The sequence below is a fragment of the Microtus oregoni genome, unplaced genomic scaffold (assembly GCF_018167655.1).
Source record: "Microtus oregoni isolate MIOR12 unplaced genomic scaffold, Mior012 000018F_ref0000195, whole genome shotgun sequence".
In the NCBI taxonomy this organism is placed as follows: Eukaryota; Metazoa; Chordata; class Mammalia; order Rodentia; family Cricetidae; genus Microtus; species Microtus oregoni.
In genome coordinates, this window is record NW_024543077.1 from 6,515,144 (window position 1) to 6,538,233 (window position 23,090).

Consider the following 23,090-nt stretch of genomic DNA (forward strand, 5'->3'; position numbering starts at 1 on the left):
ACATAAAAGAATATACCTTCTTCTTAGCACCTCAGGGAAGCTTCTCAAAAATTGACCACATACTATGTAACAAAGCAAACCTTAACAGATACAAAAAAAAAAAAATGGAATAACCCAATGTATCTTATCAGATCACCATGGCTTAAAATTAGAATTCAACAGCAAGACTAATTCCAGAAAGCCCACAAACACATGGAAATTAAACAGTTCTCACCTGAATCATCAATGGGTCAAGGAAGAAATAAAGAAAGAAATTAAAGTCTTCCTACAATTCAATGAAAATGACCATACAACATACCCAAATTTATAGGACACAATGAAAGTAGTGTTAAGAAGAAAGTTCATAGCACTAAATGCCTACATAAAGAAACTGGAAAAATACCACACTAGTGAGTTAACAAAACACCTCAAAACTCTAGAAGCAAACTAACCCAGGAGGACTAGACTGCAGGAAACAATCAATTGAGAGCTGAAGTCAACAAATTAGAAATAAAGAAAACAATTCAAGAATCAATCAGACAAAGAGTTGGTTCTTAGAGAAAATCAACAAAATAGACAAACCTTTATCCAAGTAAACTAAAAGGCAGAGAAAGAATATCCAAATCAACAAATTCAGAAATGAAAAGGGGGACAAAACAACAGACACAGAGGAAACCCAGAGAATCATTAGGTCATATTTCAAAAACCTGTACTCCACCAAATTGGAAAACTTAAAGGAAATGGATAACTTTCTGGATAAATATTACTTACCAAAATTAAATCAAGACCAGATAAGCAAATTAAATAGACCAATGACTGCTAAACAATTAGAAACAGCCATCAAAAGTATCTCAACCAAAAAAAGTCCAGGGCCAGATGGTTTCAATGCATAATTCTACAAGATTTTCAAAGAAGAACTAATACCAATACTCCTCAAATTGTTCCACATAATAGAAACAGAAGGAATATTGCCATTTTTTTTATTGAAAAGAAAAAAAAATTCCGCCTTCTCCCAGCCTCCCATTTTCCTCCCCCTTCTCCCGTCCCTCTCCCCCTCCCCCCACTTTTCTCCTCCTCCCTCTCCAATCCAAAGAGCAGTCAGGGTTCCCTGCCCCGTGGAAAATCCAAGGTCCTCCTCCCTCCATCCAGGTCTAGGAAGGTGAACATCCAAACTGGTTAGGCTCCCACAAAGCCAAAACATGAAGTAGGATCAAAACCCAGTGCCATTGTCCTTGGCTTCTCATCAGCCCTCATTGTCCGCCATGTTCAGAGAGTCCGGTTTTATCCCTTGCTTTTTCAGTCACAGACCAGCTGGCCTTGGTGAGCTCCCTGAGTGAGGTAACCCAGACCCAAAAAGATGAACATGGGATGAACTCACTCATGGTTTCTAGCCATAAATAAAGGTCACTGAGTCTGTAATTTGTGAACCTAAAGAAGCTAAATAAGAAGGTGAACCCAAAGAGAAACATATAGTTATCCTCCGGGCTATGGGAAGTAGACAAGATAGCCGGGCAAAAAACTGGGATCTTGGGGGTGGGGCGGGATGGGGGTAAGGGGAGAGGGGGAGAGAAAAGTGAGAAGGGGAGGATGGGGGAACTTGGGGAAACAGGATGATTGGGATAAAGGAAGGCTGGATAGGGGAGCACGGAAGCACAATTCTTAGTTAAGGGAGCCACGTTAGGGTTGGCAAGAGTCTCGAACCTAGAGTGTCTCCCAGGTTCCCTGGGCGATGTCCCCAGTTAGTTCCTTGGGCAGCTGAGGATAGGGAACCTGAAATGACCCTATCCTATAGCCATACTGATGAATATCTTGTATATCACCATAGAACCTTAATCTGGCGATGGATGGAGATAGAGACAGAGACCCACACTGGAGCACCAGACTGAGCTCCCAATGTCCCAATGAGGAGCAGAAGGAGGGAGAACATGAGCAAGGAAGTCAGGACCACGAGGGGTGCACCCACCCATTGAGACAGTAGGACTGATCTATTGCCAATTTTTTTATGAGACTACAATTACCCTGATACCCAAACCACACAAGGACATTACTAAGAAAGAGAATTACAGATCAGTTTCACTCATGAACAGTGATGCAAAAATACTCAATAAAATACTGGCAAATTGAATCCAAGAACACATCAGAAAAAATCATTCACCATGATCAAGTTGGCTTTATCCCAGAGATGTAGGGATGGTTCAATATACCAATGTCTGTCAATGTAATCCACCATATAAACAAACTGAAAAAAAAAGACCAGATGATCACCTCATTAGATGCTGAAAAAGCCTTCAACAAATTACAACATCCCTTCATGATAAAGGTCTTGGAGAGATCAGGGATACAAGGAACATACCTAAACATAATAAAGGCAATATACAGCAAACCAACAGCCAACTTCAAAATAAATGGAGAGAAACTCAAAGCAATCCCACTGAAATCAGAAAGAAGACAAGGTTGTTCACTCTTTCCATAGCTATTCAATATAGCATTTGATGTTCTAGCTAGAGCAATAAGACAACAAAAAAAGGTCAAGGGGTACAAACCAGAGAAGAAGAAGTCAAACTCTCACTGATTGCTGATGATATGATAGATTACATAAGCAACCCCAAAAATTTCTACTGAGGAACTTCTACAACTCATAAACACCTTCAGTAATGTAACAGGATACAAGATGAACTAAAAAAAAACCAAAAAACAGTAGCTTTCCTTTATACAGATAATAAATGGGCTGAGAAAGAAATCAGGGAACATCACCACCATTCACAATAGCCACAAATAGCACAAAATATCTCAGAGTAACTCTAACCAAACAAGTGGAAGACCAGTATGACAAGAACTTTAAATCTAAGCAGAAAGAAATTGAACAAGGCACCAGAAAATGGAAAGATCTCCCATGCTCTTGAATAGGTAGAATTAACACAGTAAAGATGGCAATCTTACTAGAAGCAATCTTCAAATTTATGCAATGCCCTTCAAAATCCCAATAAAATTCACAGATCTTGGAAGAATGGTACTCAACTTCATATGGAAAAGCAAAAAATCCTGGATAGCCAATACAATCCTGTACAATAAAGGAACTTCTGGAGGCATCACAATCCCTGACTTCAAACTCTACTACAGAGCTACAGTACTGAAAACTGACTGGTAATGGCATAAATCAGACAGGAGGACCAATGGAATCAAATTGAAAACCAGATATCAATCCACACACCTACAAATACCTGATTTTTTTTTAGTATTCAAATTATTTTATTCTATTTATTTATTTATTAAAGATTTCTGCCTCCTCCCCTCCATCGCCTCCCATATCCCTCCCCCTCCCCCAAACAAGTCCCCCTCCCTCATCAGCCTGAAGAGCAGTCAGGGTTCCCTGCCTTGTGGGAGGCCCAAGGACCTCCCACCTCCTTCCAGGTCTAGTAAGGTGAGCATCCAAACTGCCTAGGCTCCTACAAAGCCAGTACGTGCAGTAGGATCAAAACCCAGGGTCATTGATCTTGACTTCTCAGCAGTCCTCATTGTCCGCTATGTTCAGTGAGTCCGGTTTTATCCCATGCTTTTTCAGACCCAGTCCAGCTGGCCTTGTTGAGTTCCCAATAGATCATCCCCAATGTCTCAGTATGTGGGTGCACCCCTCGCTGTCCTGAGTTCCTTGCTCACGCTCTCTCTCCTTCTGTTCCTGATTTGGACCTTGAGATTTCAGTCCGGTGTTCCAATTTGGGTCTCTGTCTCTGTCTGCTTTCATCGCCCGATGAAAGTTAATCTCCAGGAGGATGCCTATATGTTTTTCTTTGGGTTCACCATCTTATTTAGCTTCTCTAGGATCACGAATTATAGACTCAATGTCCTTTATTTATGGCTAGAAACTAAATATGAGTGAGTACATCCCATGTTCCTCTTTTTGGGTCTGGCTTACCACACTCAGGATAGTGTTTTCTATTTCCGTCCATTTGCATGCAAAATTCAAGAAGTCATTGTTTTTTACTGCTGAGTAGTACTCGAATATGTATATATTCCATACTTTCTTCATCCATTCTTCCATTGAAGGGCATCTAGGTTGTTTCCAGGTTCTGGCTATTACAAACAATGCTGCTATGAACATAGTTGAGCATATACTTTTGTTGTATGATAGGGCATCTCTTGGGTATATTACCAAGAGTGGTATTGCTGGGTCCAGGGGTAGGTTGATCCCAAATTTCCTGAGAAACCGCCACACTGCTTTCCAAAGTGGTTGCACAAGTTTGCATTCCCACCAGCAATGGATGAGTGTACCCCTTACTCCACAACCTCTCCAGCAAAAGCTATCATTGGTGTTTTTGATCAAATACCTGATTTTTGATAAAGAAACAAAAAATATCAAATGCAAAAAGAAATCATATTTAACAAATGATGCTTGTATAACTGTGTATCAACATATAGAAGAATGAAAATAGATCCATAACTATCACCATGCACAAAACCCAAGTTCAAATGGATCAAAGACTTCAACATAAATCCAACCACACTGAACCTTATAGAAGATAAAGTGAGAAGTACACTTGAATGCATTGGCACAGGAGACCTAAATATAACCCCAGCAGCACAGACACTGAGAGAAACAATTAAAAGCGGGACCTCCTGAAACCTACAAGCTTCTGCAGAGGACATGATAAAATGGCAGCCTACAGAATAGAAAAAGATCTTCACCAACTCCACATCAGACAGAGGTCTGATCTCCAAAATATACAAAGAACTCAAGAAATTGGTCATCAGAAGAACAAATAATCCAATAATAAAATTGGGTACAGACCTAAACAGAGAAGTCTCAACAGATGTATCTAAAATGGCTGAAAGACACTTAAGGAAACGCTCAACATCCTTAGCCATCAGAGAAATGCAAGTCAAAACAGCTCTGAGATTCCATCTTACACTTGTCAGAATGGCCAAGATCAAAAACACTCTTGACAACTTATGCTGGAGAGGATGTGGGGTAAAGGGAACACTCCTCCATTGTTGGTGGGAATGCAAACTGGTACAGCCCCTTTGGATGTCACTGTGCCGATTTCTCAGAAAATTAGGAAACAACCTTCCTCAAGACCCAACAGTACCACTTTTGGGTATATATCCAAAGGATGCTCAATTGTATCACTAGGACATGTGCTCAACTATGTTCATAGCTGCATTGTTTGTCATAGCCAGAACCTGAAAACAACCTAAATGCCCCTCGACCAAAGAATGGATAAGGAAAATGTGGTACATTTACACAATGGAGTACTATACGGCAGAAAGAAAACAATGATATCTTGAAATTTGTGGTCAAATGGATGGATCTAGAAAGCATCATATTGAGTGAGGTAACCCAAACCTAGGAAGACAAATATATTATGTACTCACTCATATGTGACTTTTAGACATAAAGCAAAGAAAAAATAGCCTACAATTCACAATCCCAGGGAACGTAGACAACAATGAGGACCCTAAGAGGGACATCCATGGATCTAATCTACATGGGAAGTAGAAAAAGATAAGATCTCCTTAGTAAATTGGGAATAGGAGGACCATGGAGGAGGGTAGAAGGGGAGAGGAGAGGATAGGAGGGAAGTGGAGAAAAATATATAGCTCAATAAAAACTATTAGAAAAAAAATAAAAAACCATAAGCAGCTAAGATGGTCACTTTTCCACGAAAGCACACATGAAAATCATAACAGAGTGGGTCTTATGGAATGTGAGACGGGGAAAATCCTTGTTCTGAGATGGTCTGAGTGATGGAGTCAGGGGTCTGGAAATCAAAAGGAGTCTTACTCCACCCCACTGACATGGGGTGGGCATGAAAAGCAGCTGTTCAGAAAATGCTGGAATCGTAAGGCTAACGAGGTATTTACATTCAGGTATGTTTTGTTTTTCTCCCATTGGAAGGAAGGGAAACATGGGGACACATCCTTCCTCATTTGTTTAATGGCTCAACACAAGCTGGGCGCTCTGCTACATAGAAGTCACTGTAAGACATTTTTATATGCTATTCCTGTCGTCTAGAGGTGCAAAGGACCTTATTCCCTCATGAGCTCAGGAGGCTCCCCGTATGGGATGGATCACTCGTTAGACTGGGGGGTCTCGCTCAATTGGTGGAAAGCGGACAGTCACAACTGGTTCAGAGTCCATCTGCATCTCCTCCCCTTTGCCCTGCCATCATGCTTCAGGGTACCATGTTTATGGCTCAGTGCTTTTCTGCAGCCATATTTCCACTCTCAGTCTCTTTTACCCTGCCAGCTATCAGTCAGCTCTATGGAGGGACGAGTGAGAATTTCTGAGAAGAGAATCCAGAGATGTCACCTGCCAGCCTGAAACCAATAGAAGCTCCCCACTCTATCAGGACAAATGTGAGGACTTTCAATATGCTTTGCCAGGGCCTTGGAGTTGGCTTGTCACCCTCTGTGGGCTCATCTCTAGCTCCCCCAAACCCTATTCCACAGCAACCCTGGCCTGGCTTCTGTCCTTCATGCTTAGGAGGTTCTCTCTCCTGCCAGAGGACCTTGGCCTGTGTTCTCATTCTAGAAGCTCCTTGATGCTCTCAGTTAGTTAACCCCAACTCATCTGCCACGGCTCCAGCATTTCTGAAGAGAAGCTTCTCTACTCGCAGGGCCGATGTTGAATTATAGCTGCTAATGAAACAATCAACTCAACTCCCCTCTGAAACCACACAAAATTACACGCAGTAATTTCAGCTGTGGGAAAACCTCTCCCTGCTCAGTCCTGAACTGTCTCCCCGGCACGCTCTTTCTGCCTCTCAGAGTCAGAAGAGTCAGAGGAAACGTTACCTGTTTTCATGTCCTTGCAGCTGAAGAGGTTGAGGAGGAGCTGGCTGGGCAACAGGGCTGTTGGGGGTGGCTGGGCTCGGCTGGGCCAGAGGGCTGTGCTGCTGGGCCATGGGACTCTGCTTCTCTGAGCTGGGTGCGGATACTGGACTGTTGAGCTCTGATGGGAACCAAGGCAACAGATGTGGTCAGGTTGGCATCTGATCAGGGGCAAGAAGTAAAGAGAGGTTGGGGCTCATTGCCTGCTTGAATGCTTGCAGGCCTCGGCCGTTTCAGTTTCTGCCGGGCTTTCCACTAGCAGGTTAGTCTTACCAAGGTCCACGGCATTCCTGGAAGAAGGAGTCTTCTTTTATTAACTACAGTCTTTGCCGAGTAAAGTTATGAACAGTCTTGTCATTTTGTGGGAGGAAAGCTCACCAAAACAAACAAACCAAAGTAGAAACAACGTACTAAAACTATGAGAACACAACTCAAAGGGACAAGGTGAAATATTCAAATTACTGCTGAGAGACCATGTTCTAGCTAACACCTTTTGGCTGTTTAAGACATCTCTCTCTTTCCTTTAGACACAGGTTCACTCTGTAGCCCAGCTGATTCCAAAGAGGTGGTCTTTGCTCCACCTGCCAAGGAGCTGGGTTGTGGGGTGTGTGCCACCACACCCAGCCCAAGTCTACCAGGCTTCCAGCGTGTGGACAGGAAGCTAGCTATAGAAGCTGAAACACTGTTACCATCTCTTCTCTGGCCCCTGGGCAGGCTCACTAAGAGCCCTCTGTACTCAAGGATCTCCAGAAGGAAAAAAGGACTCCACACATAGGGAAATTCATGAGGCTATTCAAAAACTGCTTCTTGGTGTTTTCTTACCTCAACAACATAAAAAGTCAACAGATCCAACCTTCACACATTAAAGTAAAGGCAGGACCAACCCTCCAGACGGGAGGGCAGAGAAGTCCTGTTTGTAGCAGACGGTCCTGCTTACAGTTCATTTCCACTGACTGTCTTATACAGACTGGTGCCTTCAGACAACAGGCTAAAACTACAGCCCTTATCATCTGTCTGTCTGTATGTCTGTCTGTTTGTCTTGTAGCTGGGTAACGAGGGCAGGTGGCCTATTTGCTTTCTGATATAAACCCCCTTTTTTGTCTTCCCTTACAGTTCAAATGTCTTAAAATCATCTCCGTTTTTATTAGGGTCTCTCACCCTTGACATTCTTCACATCCGGGTCAGATAATTCTTTGCTATGGGGCGTTGTCCCGAGCATTCCAGGAAGTGTAGAGGCCTCTGTGATCTCTGTTCAGTAGATGGCAGTCATTTCCTCACCCCAATCAAGACAGTCAAAACTGTCTCTAGACAGTACCAAGTATTATCCCCCAAGGACCTGAAATCACCTTAGTTGGGAGCTCCTGATTTATAATTAAATTCAGGAGGCTGGCTACTCTGCCATATATCTGATAGCCCTATAATGGAATTGGCAGGGGACTGAGTCAAATAAAAAATGCAAAGTAAGCCCTTCAACCCCTGGAGGGGACCCATAGCTGCTCATCAGTGAGCTCCATCAGCCCCTGGAGGGGACCCATGGCTGCTCCATCAGCCCCTGAAGGGGACCCATGGCTGCTCAGTGAGCTCCATCAGCCCCTGGAGGGGACAACATGGCTACTCATCATTGAACTCCAGAGATGAACCTTTTCAGTTCCATTGATGAGCCAGCAATCAGCCTCCTGTGCATGGAAATCATGAAAGAATGCAGACGGGCCTCAGTTGTGAGTGTGGGTTGTTCACTGTTCCAAAACTGTCAGATGCTGGGGGGGAGCTTGTACAGAGAAATTCAATGACTAAGTGGGAACTTTACAATCTTATCAGATGCAACATTTCCTAAATGAGCTCTCTTTGGATTGCAAAGCTAAAACTTCCCTAGGCATTTCAAAATCAATCTGACTTTGAAGACTTTTCTAGAGATGAATTACTAACATGAGCAAGCATCCCTCCACTGCCTTGGTTTTCCTTTCAGGTCTGTATTGTTACCTGATGGATTGAGTGAGTTCTGCTTTTAGATCTCCACAAAACTAGCATGCCTGAGGCCCTAGGGGGGGCTCTCATAGCCCCGAGTCTCGGGATTCATTCTACTGAGTACGCAGCACCACAAAGTTTATTTCTAAATGAAGCCGGTGGGTGTGAGTCTGGGGAAAGTGGAAGTGGCCGTCAACCTGCACACGTGGACTGTGCTCTGATGTCAATGGGTGGGCTCCAGGAGCCGGGCAGGTGAGTCTGTCTGCCATCTGACTGCCCCTCCGCAAGGCCACCTCAGGTACTCACCCTCCTGAGGGATGATGCGAAGGGTGACGCTAAGGCCCGCATCCTTGACGAGCTTCACTATGTCGGCGTGAGGCATGTTGACGATAGACTGGCCGTTGACTGCTAAGATCCGGTCTCCCACTTTTAGCTTTGCACAGCGATCTGCAGGACTCCCGTCAATGATGCGTCCGATTTTATGGGGCACGGCTAAAAAAACCCCAACAGAAATAGGTGTCAGGGACATCACCAGGATATGTTCTATCTTTCAGTCCTGCCTAAGACAAGAAACGCAATGTCAGAATTCTTTCCTTCGTCGGTGTCTCCATCTTTTTGAACAACAACCATTTCTAATAATGTGGTTCCGTGAATACTACTGAGACCAACGCCCCTTAAACCAAGTCCTTTGTAGAGAGAGACAGGCCAACTCTAAATCCAAAGAACAGAGGTTCTCAAACCCATCTGAGCACCAACTACAAACTCTCCATGCCTTATCCAAGCATCAGAATCTGAATGTCGAGGCAGGAAACAAGGACCATGAATTTCTAGGCAGCTTCTTGGGAGAGTTCAGCTTATACCAGTGTGTAGAAGAGTGTGCAAAAGCTCAAACTGAGAGGCAGTGGTACGGCTTCTGGGAGGTACAATAAGTGATGGGAACTTAATAGAGATCGCCATCTCACTGACAGGAGGAAAAAGGGAAATCCGGAAGCACCCACTAATCCAGGGAGCAGCTCCCTGGCAAAGGGACAGAACTTCCTTTAGTCGGCTGTGATTTAGTTTAAGGGCAGCACGTTCTCTGTCATTCTGTCCTTTCCACTTCACGAGTGTTCCTGAGAACACACTAATGTCAACAGTGCAATGGGGTTCATCAAATCTAAGATGCCATTGGTGGAAAAGATACAATTTTAAGGGTCACAAGAAAAAAAAAAACAGAGACTTGACCCCTTAAACAATGACACTCATTAGCCAGAAGATATAACTGCTGAGATATTAAAATACTGCAAGAGGTTTAGCGTTGATATACCTTTTATGCAATACCTTGACACACTTTACTTTCATCTTTAATGTATATGTTTGAGAAGAGCCAGGCAGATGGGATGCATGTTTCTCTAGCAGGGTGACTGAGATTCAGTGTGGATGAGACTGCATACCAAGGCTGCTGTGCCTGGGCTCAGATCTCCATAGTCCACAGCGTCAGTATGTCACGTCAAAGAACTGAGCTAGTGTGTACAAACAGAAGGATGCACAGTGTGGCAGGCCCTTCTGTCTACGCGTTGCTTTGATTGGTTAATGAATAAAGGAACCGCTTTCTGCCTATAGCAGAGCAATAGGGCAACAGAGCTAGGCGGGGAAAACTAAACTGAATGCTGGGAGGAAAAAGGCCGGGTCAGGAGATGCCATGGATCCGCTGGTGCCAGAGATAGACATGCTGAAACTTTAACTGGTAAGCCACTGCCATGTGGTGATACGAAGATCACCACATAATGGATATGGGTTAAAATAAGATGCAGGAGTTAGCCAATAAGAAGCTAGAGCTAATGGGTCAAGCAGTGCTGTAATTAATATAGTTTCTGTGTGGTTATTTCGGTTCTGGGCGGCCGGGACAAACAAGCAGGCCCTCCTCCAACAGATGCAGCCCATGGTTCAGATTCTCTAAGGAAGTCTACACCTTGAGCTCTTAGTTCGGTTGCATGTGTTAGAGTGAGGGGCGGAATTTTAAGCTAATAACCACGGAGAGGAAGGACAGTTAGCGAGTTAAGGAGCTAGGACCTTGCTCACTCTTCTCCTCAGAAAGGTTACAAAGAGCACAGAAAAATATCGGCCAAGTTTGTGTCCCCGAAGTGAAACTCAATTATGTTTCAGCCCAAGCTCATTTTTATTTACCATAAGCACTAATGTGTTTAATCAGGAGAGCACTATTTAGAGTTTACTAATGATGATTTTCCAGGCAGAAATGTAATTAGAACAATTACTGATTCAAAACTAATAATACAGGGGACCAGCGAGGTGGCTCACCAGGTAGAGGTCCTTGCCCGACCGAGGGCTTGGGATTAATCTCCAGATCTCACAAGGCAGTAAGAATGATCTGGCTCTGGGGAGTTGTCCTCACATCTCCACAGTACACTTGCACACACACATACACACACGTGCACACGCGCACACACACAGAGGCACACACACGTGAACTAAAAGGAATAAGTGTAAAAAAATGTAGATATTGAAAGGTGCTTGGGTTTCAGCCATAACTAAGGGGAGAATTTTCTTTTCTTTTCTTTTTTTCTGCTGTTTTCCCCTTCCCATACCGAACAGTTCTTGGAATGATCCATAAATAGTCTGGCTTTCTCGCCCCTAAATGTGTATATTGTCATCTATCCCGCAATCTCTGGGAAGTTGCCTAAGAGCTCTTAACTTTTCCTCAACTATTATTGTGATAACAACATCACTGGCCTCACAGAAGTTCTGAGACCTAGATGAAGAGTCATATGTTGGTGGCCAGTAGAACAGTGCCTGGTCCTTAAGGATTAACTACCATTCTTTTTATTACTGTTTCCTCTCAAATCTTTCCTACGTAATCGTTTGTGCATGCATAACGTGTGTGTGTGCGTGGGCACGCACATGCACGCATGCATGTATGAGCGCCCTGATGTAATTTCTCATGATACAGGATAACTTGTAAAAAAGAAAACCAAAGGAACTTGAAGAGTACCATCTTCCGAGCATCGCAGGGAAACGACTTCGTTTAAGACAACACGATGTGCTTCAGGGAGTGGGTGGACACTGAGGAGGCCCAGTCTGCCTTTCTCTGATTTCCCATCAAAACCCTTGCCCATTTTTGTGGAAAATACCAACTTGGAGCTACTAGTTTATTATTCAAAGAAAAATCAGTGCAGCGTGGATCCCTTGCGTATCTACTTTCGTGTTTATTGAGGGCTAATAACCATTCCTTCTACCTCTTTTGAGTACTTCCTAACACGGGGCAAGCACTTCATTAAATGATATTCATTTATTTAATATATAAATTTAATTTTTACTTAACGTTTATTTATTTAACATTAGCATTAAAATTTAACATTTAATTTAAAAGTTACTTATCCATATCGCTGTATTTAAATTAAGATGTGCATAATGTAGCCCTTAAATCCTATTAAGTAACTGATATTATTATGAATTTGCAGTGGAAGAAACGGATAGAAAGCAGATAGCGCTTAGTAATTTGTTCAAGGTCACAAACGGCAAACGGGGCTCCGAGCCCCAGCGACCTGGAGTCAAGCAATCAGAGATCTCGGTGAATCTACCGCTCTGCCTCTTGGCTTTTTCTGATATCCGACCTCTAACCTATAGCTCACCTTGAGCATCAGCCTGTGCTTTTATCTGGAACTGTACCCTGCCTCTGGGCTAGGACTCAAACCGCGCACGTGCAGTGCGGACGCAGGGGAGGGTGGAAGCCAGACTGTCCTTGAACCGCGCGCGCGCGCGCGCGCGCGCGCGCGCGTGTGTGTGTGTGTGTGTGTGTGTGTGTGTGTGTGTGATCCAAGTCCCGTGAGACAGGAAGAGAGAAAGGAAAACCTGGTAGCCCCAGATCCTGCTCAGTTAAGACTTCACATCGCCTTGCCATTTCTTTGCTTGAAGAAATTTGGGGGCGGGGTATGAAAATCGCTGACTTTTTTTTTTTTTAAATGAAATTCAAAAGTATACCGAAGGACACGGACAAACAGTGCTTGGTGCTCGGCTGGCTGGTTTTCTGTTTTGACTTACTGCTCCCCTCTTTTTTCCTCGGCTCTGCCGTGTCACCTGGAATTTACTGGGCATGAAATCCCAAGTGTTTCCAAATACAGTCTCCTCCCCGCAATTCTGTGTACTCAACAACAACGAAGTAAACAACCCAAGGCTGTTCTTAGTCTCCAAGTACCTCTCAGAGCCGTTATTTCAGTTCCTTACAGCACAGCAATCAAGCATATTTTTCTGTTAAAAAAAACATGCTAGGGTCAAATCCAGCCCTGCAGTCCTTGCCTGTGCCATCAAACCTTGGAGTGCTTCCTTTCTGATGGGTCTGTGGGATCAGAAGCACTTACTCCACCAGGGACAGGGGGATGACTTATCTGAGCGTTGAAAGCCTTGCTGCCTGAAATCTCCAGATGAACACAGCAATTTAACTTTCTTTCAGTAGTCAGAGTAATGTTAAAGGGAAAGAAAAAAAAAAACCCTGAAACGGAAACAAATTCTATGTCAGCCTCTTGGCAGCTGCTCCAGCCTCACTTTCCTTTGTTGTCAATTCCGCTTCTTATACAAGTGCGTTCTGATGTAAGACAAGTCTTTGACAAGGGTGCTTCCAAAGGAGATTCTCTCCTGGAACAAGACATAGTCCCATTTGCTCAGAGGTAAGGTCAGTAGAGCGACCCCCACTCTCCATCCCATGCCTTTTGTGTGATACTGATAGAATTACAGAACAGCAAAGACGTCCTGACCTTGGTGTCTACCACAGGGATGAACGGCATTTATTAATTCTCCTAGAACCAATGACTAGGGTAGTTGTGAGTGTGCAGTCCATTTAGAGGCGTGTCTCGGAGACATCGTCTGGTGAGAGGCGACATAGATCAAGCCTCTCCATCAGTCTTCCTGCCGTGGCGTGTTTAGGGTACCCAGATATTGGGGGGAAGCCACAGGGCATCATTTGGTTTTGGACATATTGACATAGGGTAAGAGATGATATGTCGGTAGATAGGAATTTTAACTGAAGACTCTAAATTATAGAGAAAAAAAATGCATCTCTCATTTATCCCATACCAATGTCTTGGCAATACAATCTGTACTCTCCCAGGGGTGAGGCACCTGTTTTGCCATTGCCTGGAATACCGTAACATTTGTCTTAGGAATATTCAGAAAAAGACTCTTGGCCAAAGTTCTCTTCATAGTGAGATCTAAAGGCCAAGGTCCTGGGTCTCCAGCAACATCACCGCAGGAGACAATGCTGTTCCTTCTCCTTTGCTTGGCTCCTTACTGGATCTCCGTATGGCCAACTCAGGCTTTCTCCAATCCTTCATCTAAGAAGGCTGAGTTATTCGATGAATTCGGCTGAGTGCTGCCTTAGGTCGGTTTCCATGACGATGGCAGCATGACCACCTGTAGACCTTGTCATCTGTTGATTGGTTGTGTGCTCGAAATGTATTTATCCAGTCATTTGTTTGAGGTGGGGTCTTGATAAGTTTCCCAGGTCGGCTTGGAGCTCCCTGCAGCCCCAGGCTGGCCTCACTTCCAGAGGGCTGGGGTTACAGGCATGTGCCACCACGCTCAGCCATTTTTCTTCCTTTGCTGGAATCCTGGGAGAAGAGGTGATTAGATCCTTCCCCCATCCCCATTCTCCTCTGTCATTATTGCAGTATTTCCATCACAGATTGCTTGGGTGTCTTTCACCTCAGAGCAAGGAAAGCTTGCCCCTGCTATTTACATTTAATTATCTCCTTGTTAGCAAGTCCCACAGAGTGGCCTCGTATATGGAGGACAGCATTCGACAGCAGAAGTGGAATTTGCATCAATCAAGATAGCTCTAAAAAGAGCGTGACAAACAGATACTTCAAAGGCAATCAATGCCAAAAGCTGACATTACTTCACAATCTACTAATTAGCGAAGGTGAAACTTAGCTTGAAGAAGCCAAGGAATCTATGGCCTGATAATTTTTTTTTAAATACTGGGTGACTTCCATCATTTTTCTTTTGCTAAGCTATGAAAAGTATTGATCGTATGGCTTTGAAATTGTGGGCTGGGGCAGGAAAATAGCTACATCCACCAACACACATCTACCACAGCATTTTCTAAGAAACAGTTACTGTGCAAGGCTCTTTGGAGAAGAAAACATAACAGCACATGGATTTGCCCTCAAGAAAGTCAGGCATGTTGGGGAGACCACAGAGAAGCATAAAAATATTTAAAACAATGACTAAATAGCAAGCCCATAGTGAAGGTTGTGTGCAGAAAGACGAAAGAAAGAGGAGGGGTGAAGTAGTAGGTCCCAGTGTGGCCTCAGAGCAGTGAGGAAACACCAGGTGGCTCTGGGGAGGAGGTAGGAGTGTCCCATGGTAAGCTGAACTTCCTCTAGAGGAAAGCTCCCAACAGCAAAGGGAAGGGGGCCCATCAATTCCAGGATGGGGGCCGGCAAAGGAGAGATGCTTTGTCTATTCCCTGTCTGAGAAGCCTGAGGGAATAGAGGCTGATCATGTGAAGACTTTGATAGGTTTTTCTATCTCCAAAAACATGAACCCAGTGTTTCCCTTCCCTGTATCCCTTTTCTTCTTTCTAGAAGCCCTGGGACAGTGTATAGCGTTATGACAAGTTCATCCATCTGGTGTCCTCTCCTGAAGAGTGGTCAGTGTCCTCTGAAAGAGTTTTTTTCTTGGTCATCAGGGACTGAAGAAAAGGGGAAAGCATTTTTTTTTAACTAAAACATTTTAATGGTAAAATTAAGAAAAAGTTGCCCATGTGGCTTATTTTCTTCTAGAAGTCCGTGAAAAGCAGTTTGCCAAAACCGAAAACATCTTCCCTGAAATTCATAGCCAACTGATTTACAAACCCTGCACGGAGCAGCTGCTGTTTTAAGGACTGTGTTATTCCCCAGCACCCGTGAGGCATTTTCCTGTGACTGAATGGTTTAGTTACCCTGAAGTTGGTCATGGGCAGATGGTCATACAGAGGAATGGGAAGAATGCCTATTACTGATAATGTGAGAACCCAATAGAACTCATGCTCACATGGGTGAAAAGATCCTATAGAAAATAGCCATTATATGGCCAGAGAGACACATTCCTTAGGTACACGCTACCACTAACACATTTACTTTTCATCATTTAAAGGAGTACTTTCAGGCTGGAGAGAAGGCTCAGCCGTTAAAGGCTAGGCTCACAACCAAAAATATAAGAGGATTTTCAGCTAAGTATTGAAAATGAATCGATGATCGGAAGAGATGTCATTGAATTGGAAATGGTGAGAAAATGTGGCATAGCTCTCCAGCTGAGGTCATCAAATTGGCTTGAAATGGTTCTGGTATTTGGAAAGATCTGACAGGACTATAGACGCTTGGTTCCATGAGTGTGTGACCTTTGCCCTCTCCAGGGTCCCCACAGTCAGAAAGCCTGGTAGTTGGCTTAATGGCCCGCTGTTTTCATCTGGGTACGCAGTAATTTTTGAGGAAGAACCCTACATTTTTATGTTATACCGGGCTCTGAGAATGTATAATTGATCCTATGTAGCTATGTCCACAGTGTATTCTGTTTTTGCAACACCACTGTCTCACTGTCTGCAACGGAGTAGGTAATTGAGAAAAACCACCAGAAAGGTGAGGGCCAAGAAAAGAGCAAAGACTTTGATGGCTGCGTTTCTCGTTATGATGCATATCCCAAGGAAAGGTGGTTCAGCTAGTTTCTATTAATGCTTTCAAGTATTTTTGGGTTTAGGAGTAGAGTTTGGTGGTGGATGTATGTGTGTCATACACACAGTTCCAGATATGATGCCCAGGACTCTCGCCGCTTCCACAATTAATCCTTTATTCTTCACATAACAATTTAACAAGCCTACGACATTACCTCTCTTATCTCATTGTGAAATTTCCTCTTACATAACAAGCATCTCACTACTGGATCTCTGCGGAGCAGATGGTCTTCTGGAACTATGTCTAGGTAGGCTAGCATACACCAAATGAAAGCAATGCATACTTCAAGAAGCTTAAGTGTTTTTTGATCCTATGTCTTTAGAGTCTGACAATATGTCCAGAGACTACGGGGTTAAGAACCAAGGAAACCTCTGTGTAGACATTGATGAGGCATGGGGGAACTGGACACAGAGACCGGCAAAAGAGGTGCTTTTTCTTCTACAGAGGTATCATTGTTTCTCTCAATATCCCTAAAAATGACTTCACTAACTCCTAGGCATCTGGGATATCCTTTTACAATTGTTTTGGTCTAAATGGGGCAATAGAAAATTTGGTGCTACTGATCCAAATAACATTCTTACTCACAACTTTTACACTTTTACTCAAAGCCACAGGCAAAAAAAAAAAAAAAGGCATTTTATTTTCATCATTCAGTAAGACTGACAACCCTACCATTCCAGTCTAGGGGTAGAAGCTGCCACTCTGTGCTGTCTGCCCCAAGTTGTTTCAGCAGATAAAGCTATGACTTTTAGCAAGATTTGCGAGCCAAACAGCAAACTAGTTTGGAAATGATGGAAAATATAGGTAATTTTTTAATATTAAGAATTTCTTTCTTGCTGGGCAGTGGTGGGGCACACATTGAATCCCAGCACTCAGGAGGTAGAGGCAGGTGGATCTCTGTGAATTCGAGGCCAGCCTGGTCTACAGAGCAAGTTTCAGAACAGCCAGGGCTACATGGAGAAACCCTGTCTTGAAACACCAAAAGAAAGAAAGAAAGAATGTCTTTCCTACAAAGAAAAGCAAATTGTATCCTGAGCAACAACCGAAACAAGAATACCAGCACAGTGATACAGCCCTAAAGACCCACACAGCAGCCGCATGGATGAGGTGTAGTCTCACTATGGGTTAAATGTATCCCTTTAAGTTCCTGGGGAGTAAACTAGCTCCCAAAGTCACCTGTTCATGGTGTGTGGAGGGGGCTTTGTAGGGTGATTGCGATGGATCAGGTCATGGCATGGAGGCCCAGTACTAGAGGAATTCAGAGCAAACTCTACAACAGTGTTCTAAGGAACCATACATGAGAGAAAGTGATTTCTTCAATTAATGTTGGAAAATGTCCTTTTCATATCCAATGAATTACAGCTTAGGAAACTACATTAATTCTGGAATAAAAGCCAGCTTTCCTCAGGAATCTTCAGATTCTCTCTCTAATTTGGCCTTCAGTGTGGCTATAGGTAGTCCACCTAGTTCTTGGGTTCTGCTTCATATATTCACCAACCCATGGATCAAACACTTTGAAAAACAAAAGCCATATGTTTACTGAACTCACACAGACTGTTCTTATCAGTATGTATTTTGTCTTATTTCTAAATTAGATCACAGCTATTTATAGAACTTTGATACTGATTTGTGAGTTGTCAGTAATCTAGAGGTGATTTGATGATGGGAAATGTATGGAGGCCATCCCTCATAACGTAAGTGACTTGAACATCTGTGGGGTTTGATGGCACAGGAGCCTGGAAACAGTCTCCATGGATACCGAGAAATGACTGTACTGGGCTCAACCTATTAAGAGTTTTTTTTTTTTTGTTGTTGTTGTTGTTTCTTGTCTTTCCTTTGGGGGCATGGGAAAGAGGTTTAATAACTACTGTGTCTGTACCCTTTGTGCACTGAAGTGTGCTGTAGTGCCCTTGATGTGGTTGGCATGAGGACCTGTTTCCATTAGAAACTTGGGGACACACGTCATGCCAGGTCTCCCCTAACTCCCACTGCGTCTGGTCTCTTTTCTAGAAGTCTTGATTAGACACAGGCCTCTGGAACTGGTCTGCAATTCTTTGAGCATTTCTCTCATACTTCCCGCTTCTGTTCTGCTCTGTTTCATCTGAGAATTCATGTAGCTTTTAATCTCCCAGTGCTTATACTAAAAAATTTAATGTAGCCATGATAATTTAGGTATCTAAGAATTCTTTCTTTAACCATATTGTTCTTTTTTTCAAAATATACTTACTATTCTGCTTTCATGTGTGGTTATAATGCTACTTTAGACAGAATCACAGGGGACCTTAGAAGTTTCAAAGTTTGTCTGTTTATTAAAAATTTCCAGCATGTGGTATTCTAACAGATAAAATTGATGAGGATGATTCTATTTTTACTGTGTCCTTATGTTATCATTGTTTATTTGCTATTTTCTGTCCCTAATATTGTTTTGAGGTGCTGGGCACAAAACTCAGGGCTCTATGCAGCCACATTGCTAACCCTTGCTTTCCTACTTAAAACTGCTTAAACATCTATCTCTCTATATCTATCTATCTATCTATCTATCTATCTATCTATCTATCTATCTTCTCTCTATATCTATCTATCTATCATCTATGTATCTATCTGTCTGTCTATCTATCATCTATCTATCTATCTATCTATCTATCTATCTATCTACTTACTGTGTGTGTGTTTGTGTGTGTTCACATGCACACAGATGCACCACAAGATGCTGTGTGTAGTCAAAGGACAAATGGCTGGAGATAACTAGATTCTTTCTCAGTGTGGTCTCTGGGATTGAACTCAAGTCATCATGCTTGGCTGCAAGTGCCTTCACCATCTGAACCCCTCACCAGCCCTGCTGATCTTTTCTGTTTATTTTATTTCTTTTTTAAGACAGGGTTTCTCTATGTAACAGCCCTAGATGCCTGGAAATAGCTCTTGTAGACCAGGCTGGCCTTGGACTCAGAGAGATATGTCTACTCCTGCCTCCTGAATGCTGGGATTAAAGGTGTGCACCACCACTGCCTGGCCCTTGCTGATCTTTATATAAAAAAATTCATACCTAGTGGTCATGGTGATTGTGTAGCATTTTGTGCTGGGGTTTTAAAGTTCTGAGCACTAAGACGAACAGTGGGTATATGTTCCCTCCCTCTGTTTCTCTTCTCTGACTGTAAAGTCACCCACTCCTGCCCTGCCCACTCCGGGCAACCCTGTTCCCCTCACTCCTTTGCTACAGTACAGTGGGGTCTAGGAGACGAGAGGCGATAAGGATTTTCATTTTGCCACCAACAATCAGCAAATGGAGAATCTTTTAGAACTTAATTCAGTTGCTGCAACTAGATTTTGGGGACCCCAGTTGGAGATCTTGGAGATTTTATTTGAAATAAAAACGTGAAATAATTGTGAAACTAAAAACAATTCTGTGTCTCCCGTGGCGCTGGAAGAGAGGGACACAGACAGCTGATGTCTTTCCCAGCGCTCGGTAAATGTCACACGACTTCACTTCATCAGTGTGGGCTCGGGGTTAAAATGTCCAAAGAACCACACTTTCCCTCCTCCGTATCTTTAGCCTTCGGAAGCACTGGAGTCTTCACCCCCATCAACATACCTGGCTCTGTGTAATTTCTCAGCTGGCCCCGCAGGGATGGCTGACGGCTACAAGCAGGTGCTGCTGATAAGTCATGTTTCTCATTTTTACAGATGCCATGCATTCTTCCTCTGCCATCCCCCGCCCCTTCCCAGCCTCCGAAGCCGTGCTTTGTAAAAAGACACTTGGCTATCTTCACACGGTTTCCCTGCTACAATAGGTAAATGTCAAAAGCAATCAGGTGCAATATCGGCCTCCCGCATAGTCCCCCAAGCCCCGAGGCAGATAAAAACTCCTTGCAATATTTTCCTATTGTAAATGGAAACAGAAACGAACCCAGGCAAATGATCCCTCCTGAGCCAGCTGTCCTTTTCAATATCTTAGCCCCAAGATCACATAAATATTTATTAGCTCTTCAGTTGTTTTTTTTCCCACCGAAGCCAAAGTTCCAACAGGGTTCAGTGCACTTTACCTTAAATAATGTAATTTTGCATGACTGGAAAATAAAAGACCCCAAACATGAAAAAGCCCTAAGCAAAGTGCTTGGGAGACGAGAGATTGTGATCATATATTAACTTTGATAAGAATTTGTAGTACGACCTCCATGTGGTTAAATAAATTATGTCGGCAAGGGAGAGCATCTCACGTGTGGTCCTTCTCCTCTCCTGATCTCTCTGTACAGCATCGCACCGTTTAGCCCACGCTGGCTTCCTGCCTATAGGCACTTTCTCCCATCACTTATCTTTCCAGTGCTGCAGCGGCATGTGCTTTCACTTTGAACCAAACACTTTACAAATCATTCTGTTTCTGTCATAATTTTAGGAGGCTGTTATTGCAAAACGACTCTGATTTCTCTAAAGCGAGAAATGAGGAAAGGGGCTGAGGGGTCCTCAAAGGCATCTGGTAAAATGACAATTATCCTCTAGAGGGAAGAGACCGAGAGCAAACTCCACTTCACCTAAGATCTATAGACAGCAAAAGCCTATGAAAAGACCTCAGTGGTGTTGGTCTTTAGGGAAAGAGAATAATTTAAAATCAAAGTGAGATACTGCTGTCTGCCTTCTGGAATGGCTAATGGGTCTACATGGAATGAACACATGGTAGAAAAGCCTGGAGATATAGTTCAAAGATGGAAAGTGTCTGGAAGGCCTGTCCAAGCGGCTTGGGAATAGGAGTCCCATGATCTATCGGTCCCACCCTCAGTATTTACCAAATGGAAACACCCTTCACATGTCCTCTTTAAAATAGAAAACCATTCTCACACAGACTTACAAAAAGATGCTCGACAACAGCTTTGTGATTGTTCCAAACAGGAAATAAACCAAATGTCCCTCAACTAAAGACTGATTGACCATGGTACATTCATACGATGGAAAACTATTGAGTCATTAAAAAAAAATCATAGGACAGAAAAAAAAATCAGTGGTTCAGGTGTGTGCAGCTGACTTCATTCCTGCAGTAGCTTTAAAGCTCAATCTACTCATTAAGACTTGGATGACGGATTTCAGAGTTTTACTCTATCGAAATCAAACTTTAATAACTAGGGAGAGAAGCGAAATAGGCAGGGGAACAAAGGTTTTGGGGAGAGAGAGATATAGATAGATAGATAGATAGATAGATAGATAGATAGATAGAAACAATTGGTGTTGAGTAAGGCAGGCACCGGTGTGCGGAGGACTCTGGGAACTACCAGAGGACTCTGGGAACTACTGGAGAGGAAATGCTGTTGAATCTGGGCTTGGCAAGACCTGTAGAACTCTCCCAGGTGGCAGCTGGAGGGAGGGGAGACACCACAGCCACATGGGCTGTCCCTTACAAAGACAGATCTGTACAGAGTCAGACGGCAGTGGACACGAACACTGGTGAGCCCTGGGACAAGGGTGGGGTTGTGTGTGGGCGATCATGGAAGGCCTCATTCCTGGCACGAATCCAAGAGCTGGATGAGAGCCCCTGATGGCGTATGACAGTTACCTGAGCCTATCAGGTGTGCTAAGTAGGGGGTGGACACAGGGAGGCAGAGACAAAGACATAAGGGCCACACTCAGTGCTACAGAGAGGAGCAAGCCATCACAGGGGCGGCCATCTAGCCTTATTAACATGGAAGACAATTGAAGATGTAACGCCTACACACTGGCTATACATGCCAGTGGCTACGGGTCAGGGCCATGTGCAGGAGGGAACATTTCCTGGATGGGAGAAGATTCTCTTGCTAGTTTAGAACTCCATGCCAGGTATTAGCAATGTCCGGGTGAGCACAATCTAAGCTCTTTGCATCTGCCTTCATCTCTCAAGGGTGATAATATAGTTATGTATTTACATTTAACTAAGAGACAAAAGCCAGAACGTGCGTGAGTACTGATGGGAGCTGAGTAGGGGCGCCACTCTCCCTAGAGAACTAGTTTTAACTATGTTTCAGTTTCGTCCAGGGCCTGTGGGATTGCGGCTACTTTTCATCTTGCTTTTCATCTAGCAAATCTAACGACCATTCCAGTGAATGTTTTTCAGTCAGGACATTCTTTCTTACATTACTTCAACTGCTTGGTGCCGGAGACTGCAAGATCAAAAGCCTTCCGAATGGGTATCTGTCCTTGATTTCTGGAGGACCTACTCTCATGGTGAACCTTTGTGAGCAAGACCCCTGGAGCAGAAGGCCTGACCCGGCTCCCTCTTGAAAACAAATGAACTCACCAGGAACACACATCTGGGCACGTGTGTAGAGCAAACCCTTGCCTGACTACGAAAAGCAATCTGAGGAGGTCAGATTGGAAAATGAGATCGCCACGTGGGCTAGGCTAGTCCCTTTCCTCTGGCAATACGGAAACCTTAAGAATGGCCAGTCGCCTCCGTCAGCACTCAGGGAAGGGGGCTGATTAATCCTTAGAAAAGACTCCAACCACGTGTGGAGATTAATTAAGTTGGGAACAAATGCAACTTAAATTACAAAATGATTGGCCGTCCCTCACGAGAGCTCTTACCAGGATCTGGGATGGGATGGTAGGAGTTTGGTCAGAGGCACACTCTGAGTCTTTGGCGGAAGCTGGGCCTGC

At 43.7% G+C, this 23,090-nt stretch overlaps 1 protein-coding gene across 6 annotated transcripts in view; it reads right to left on the bottom strand.

Annotated features, from left to right (window-relative positions):
• LOC121458759 (membrane-associated guanylate kinase, WW and PDZ domain-containing protein 2-like) overlaps nt 1–23,090 on the bottom strand; it is a 1,271,545-nt gene that overhangs the window by 89,394 nt on the left and 1,159,061 nt on the right. For all 6 annotated transcript variants that reach the window (XM_041668118.1, XM_041668117.1, XM_041668122.1 and 3 more), the window contains 2 exons: nt 9,079–9,264; nt 6,772–6,928 (listed from right to left, as the gene is read on the bottom strand). In XM_041668118.1, coding sequence (XP_041524052.1) covers nt 6,772–6,928; nt 9,079–9,264 — 343 coding nt within the window. The remainder of the gene's footprint in view (nt 1–6,771; nt 6,929–9,078; nt 9,265–23,090) is intronic.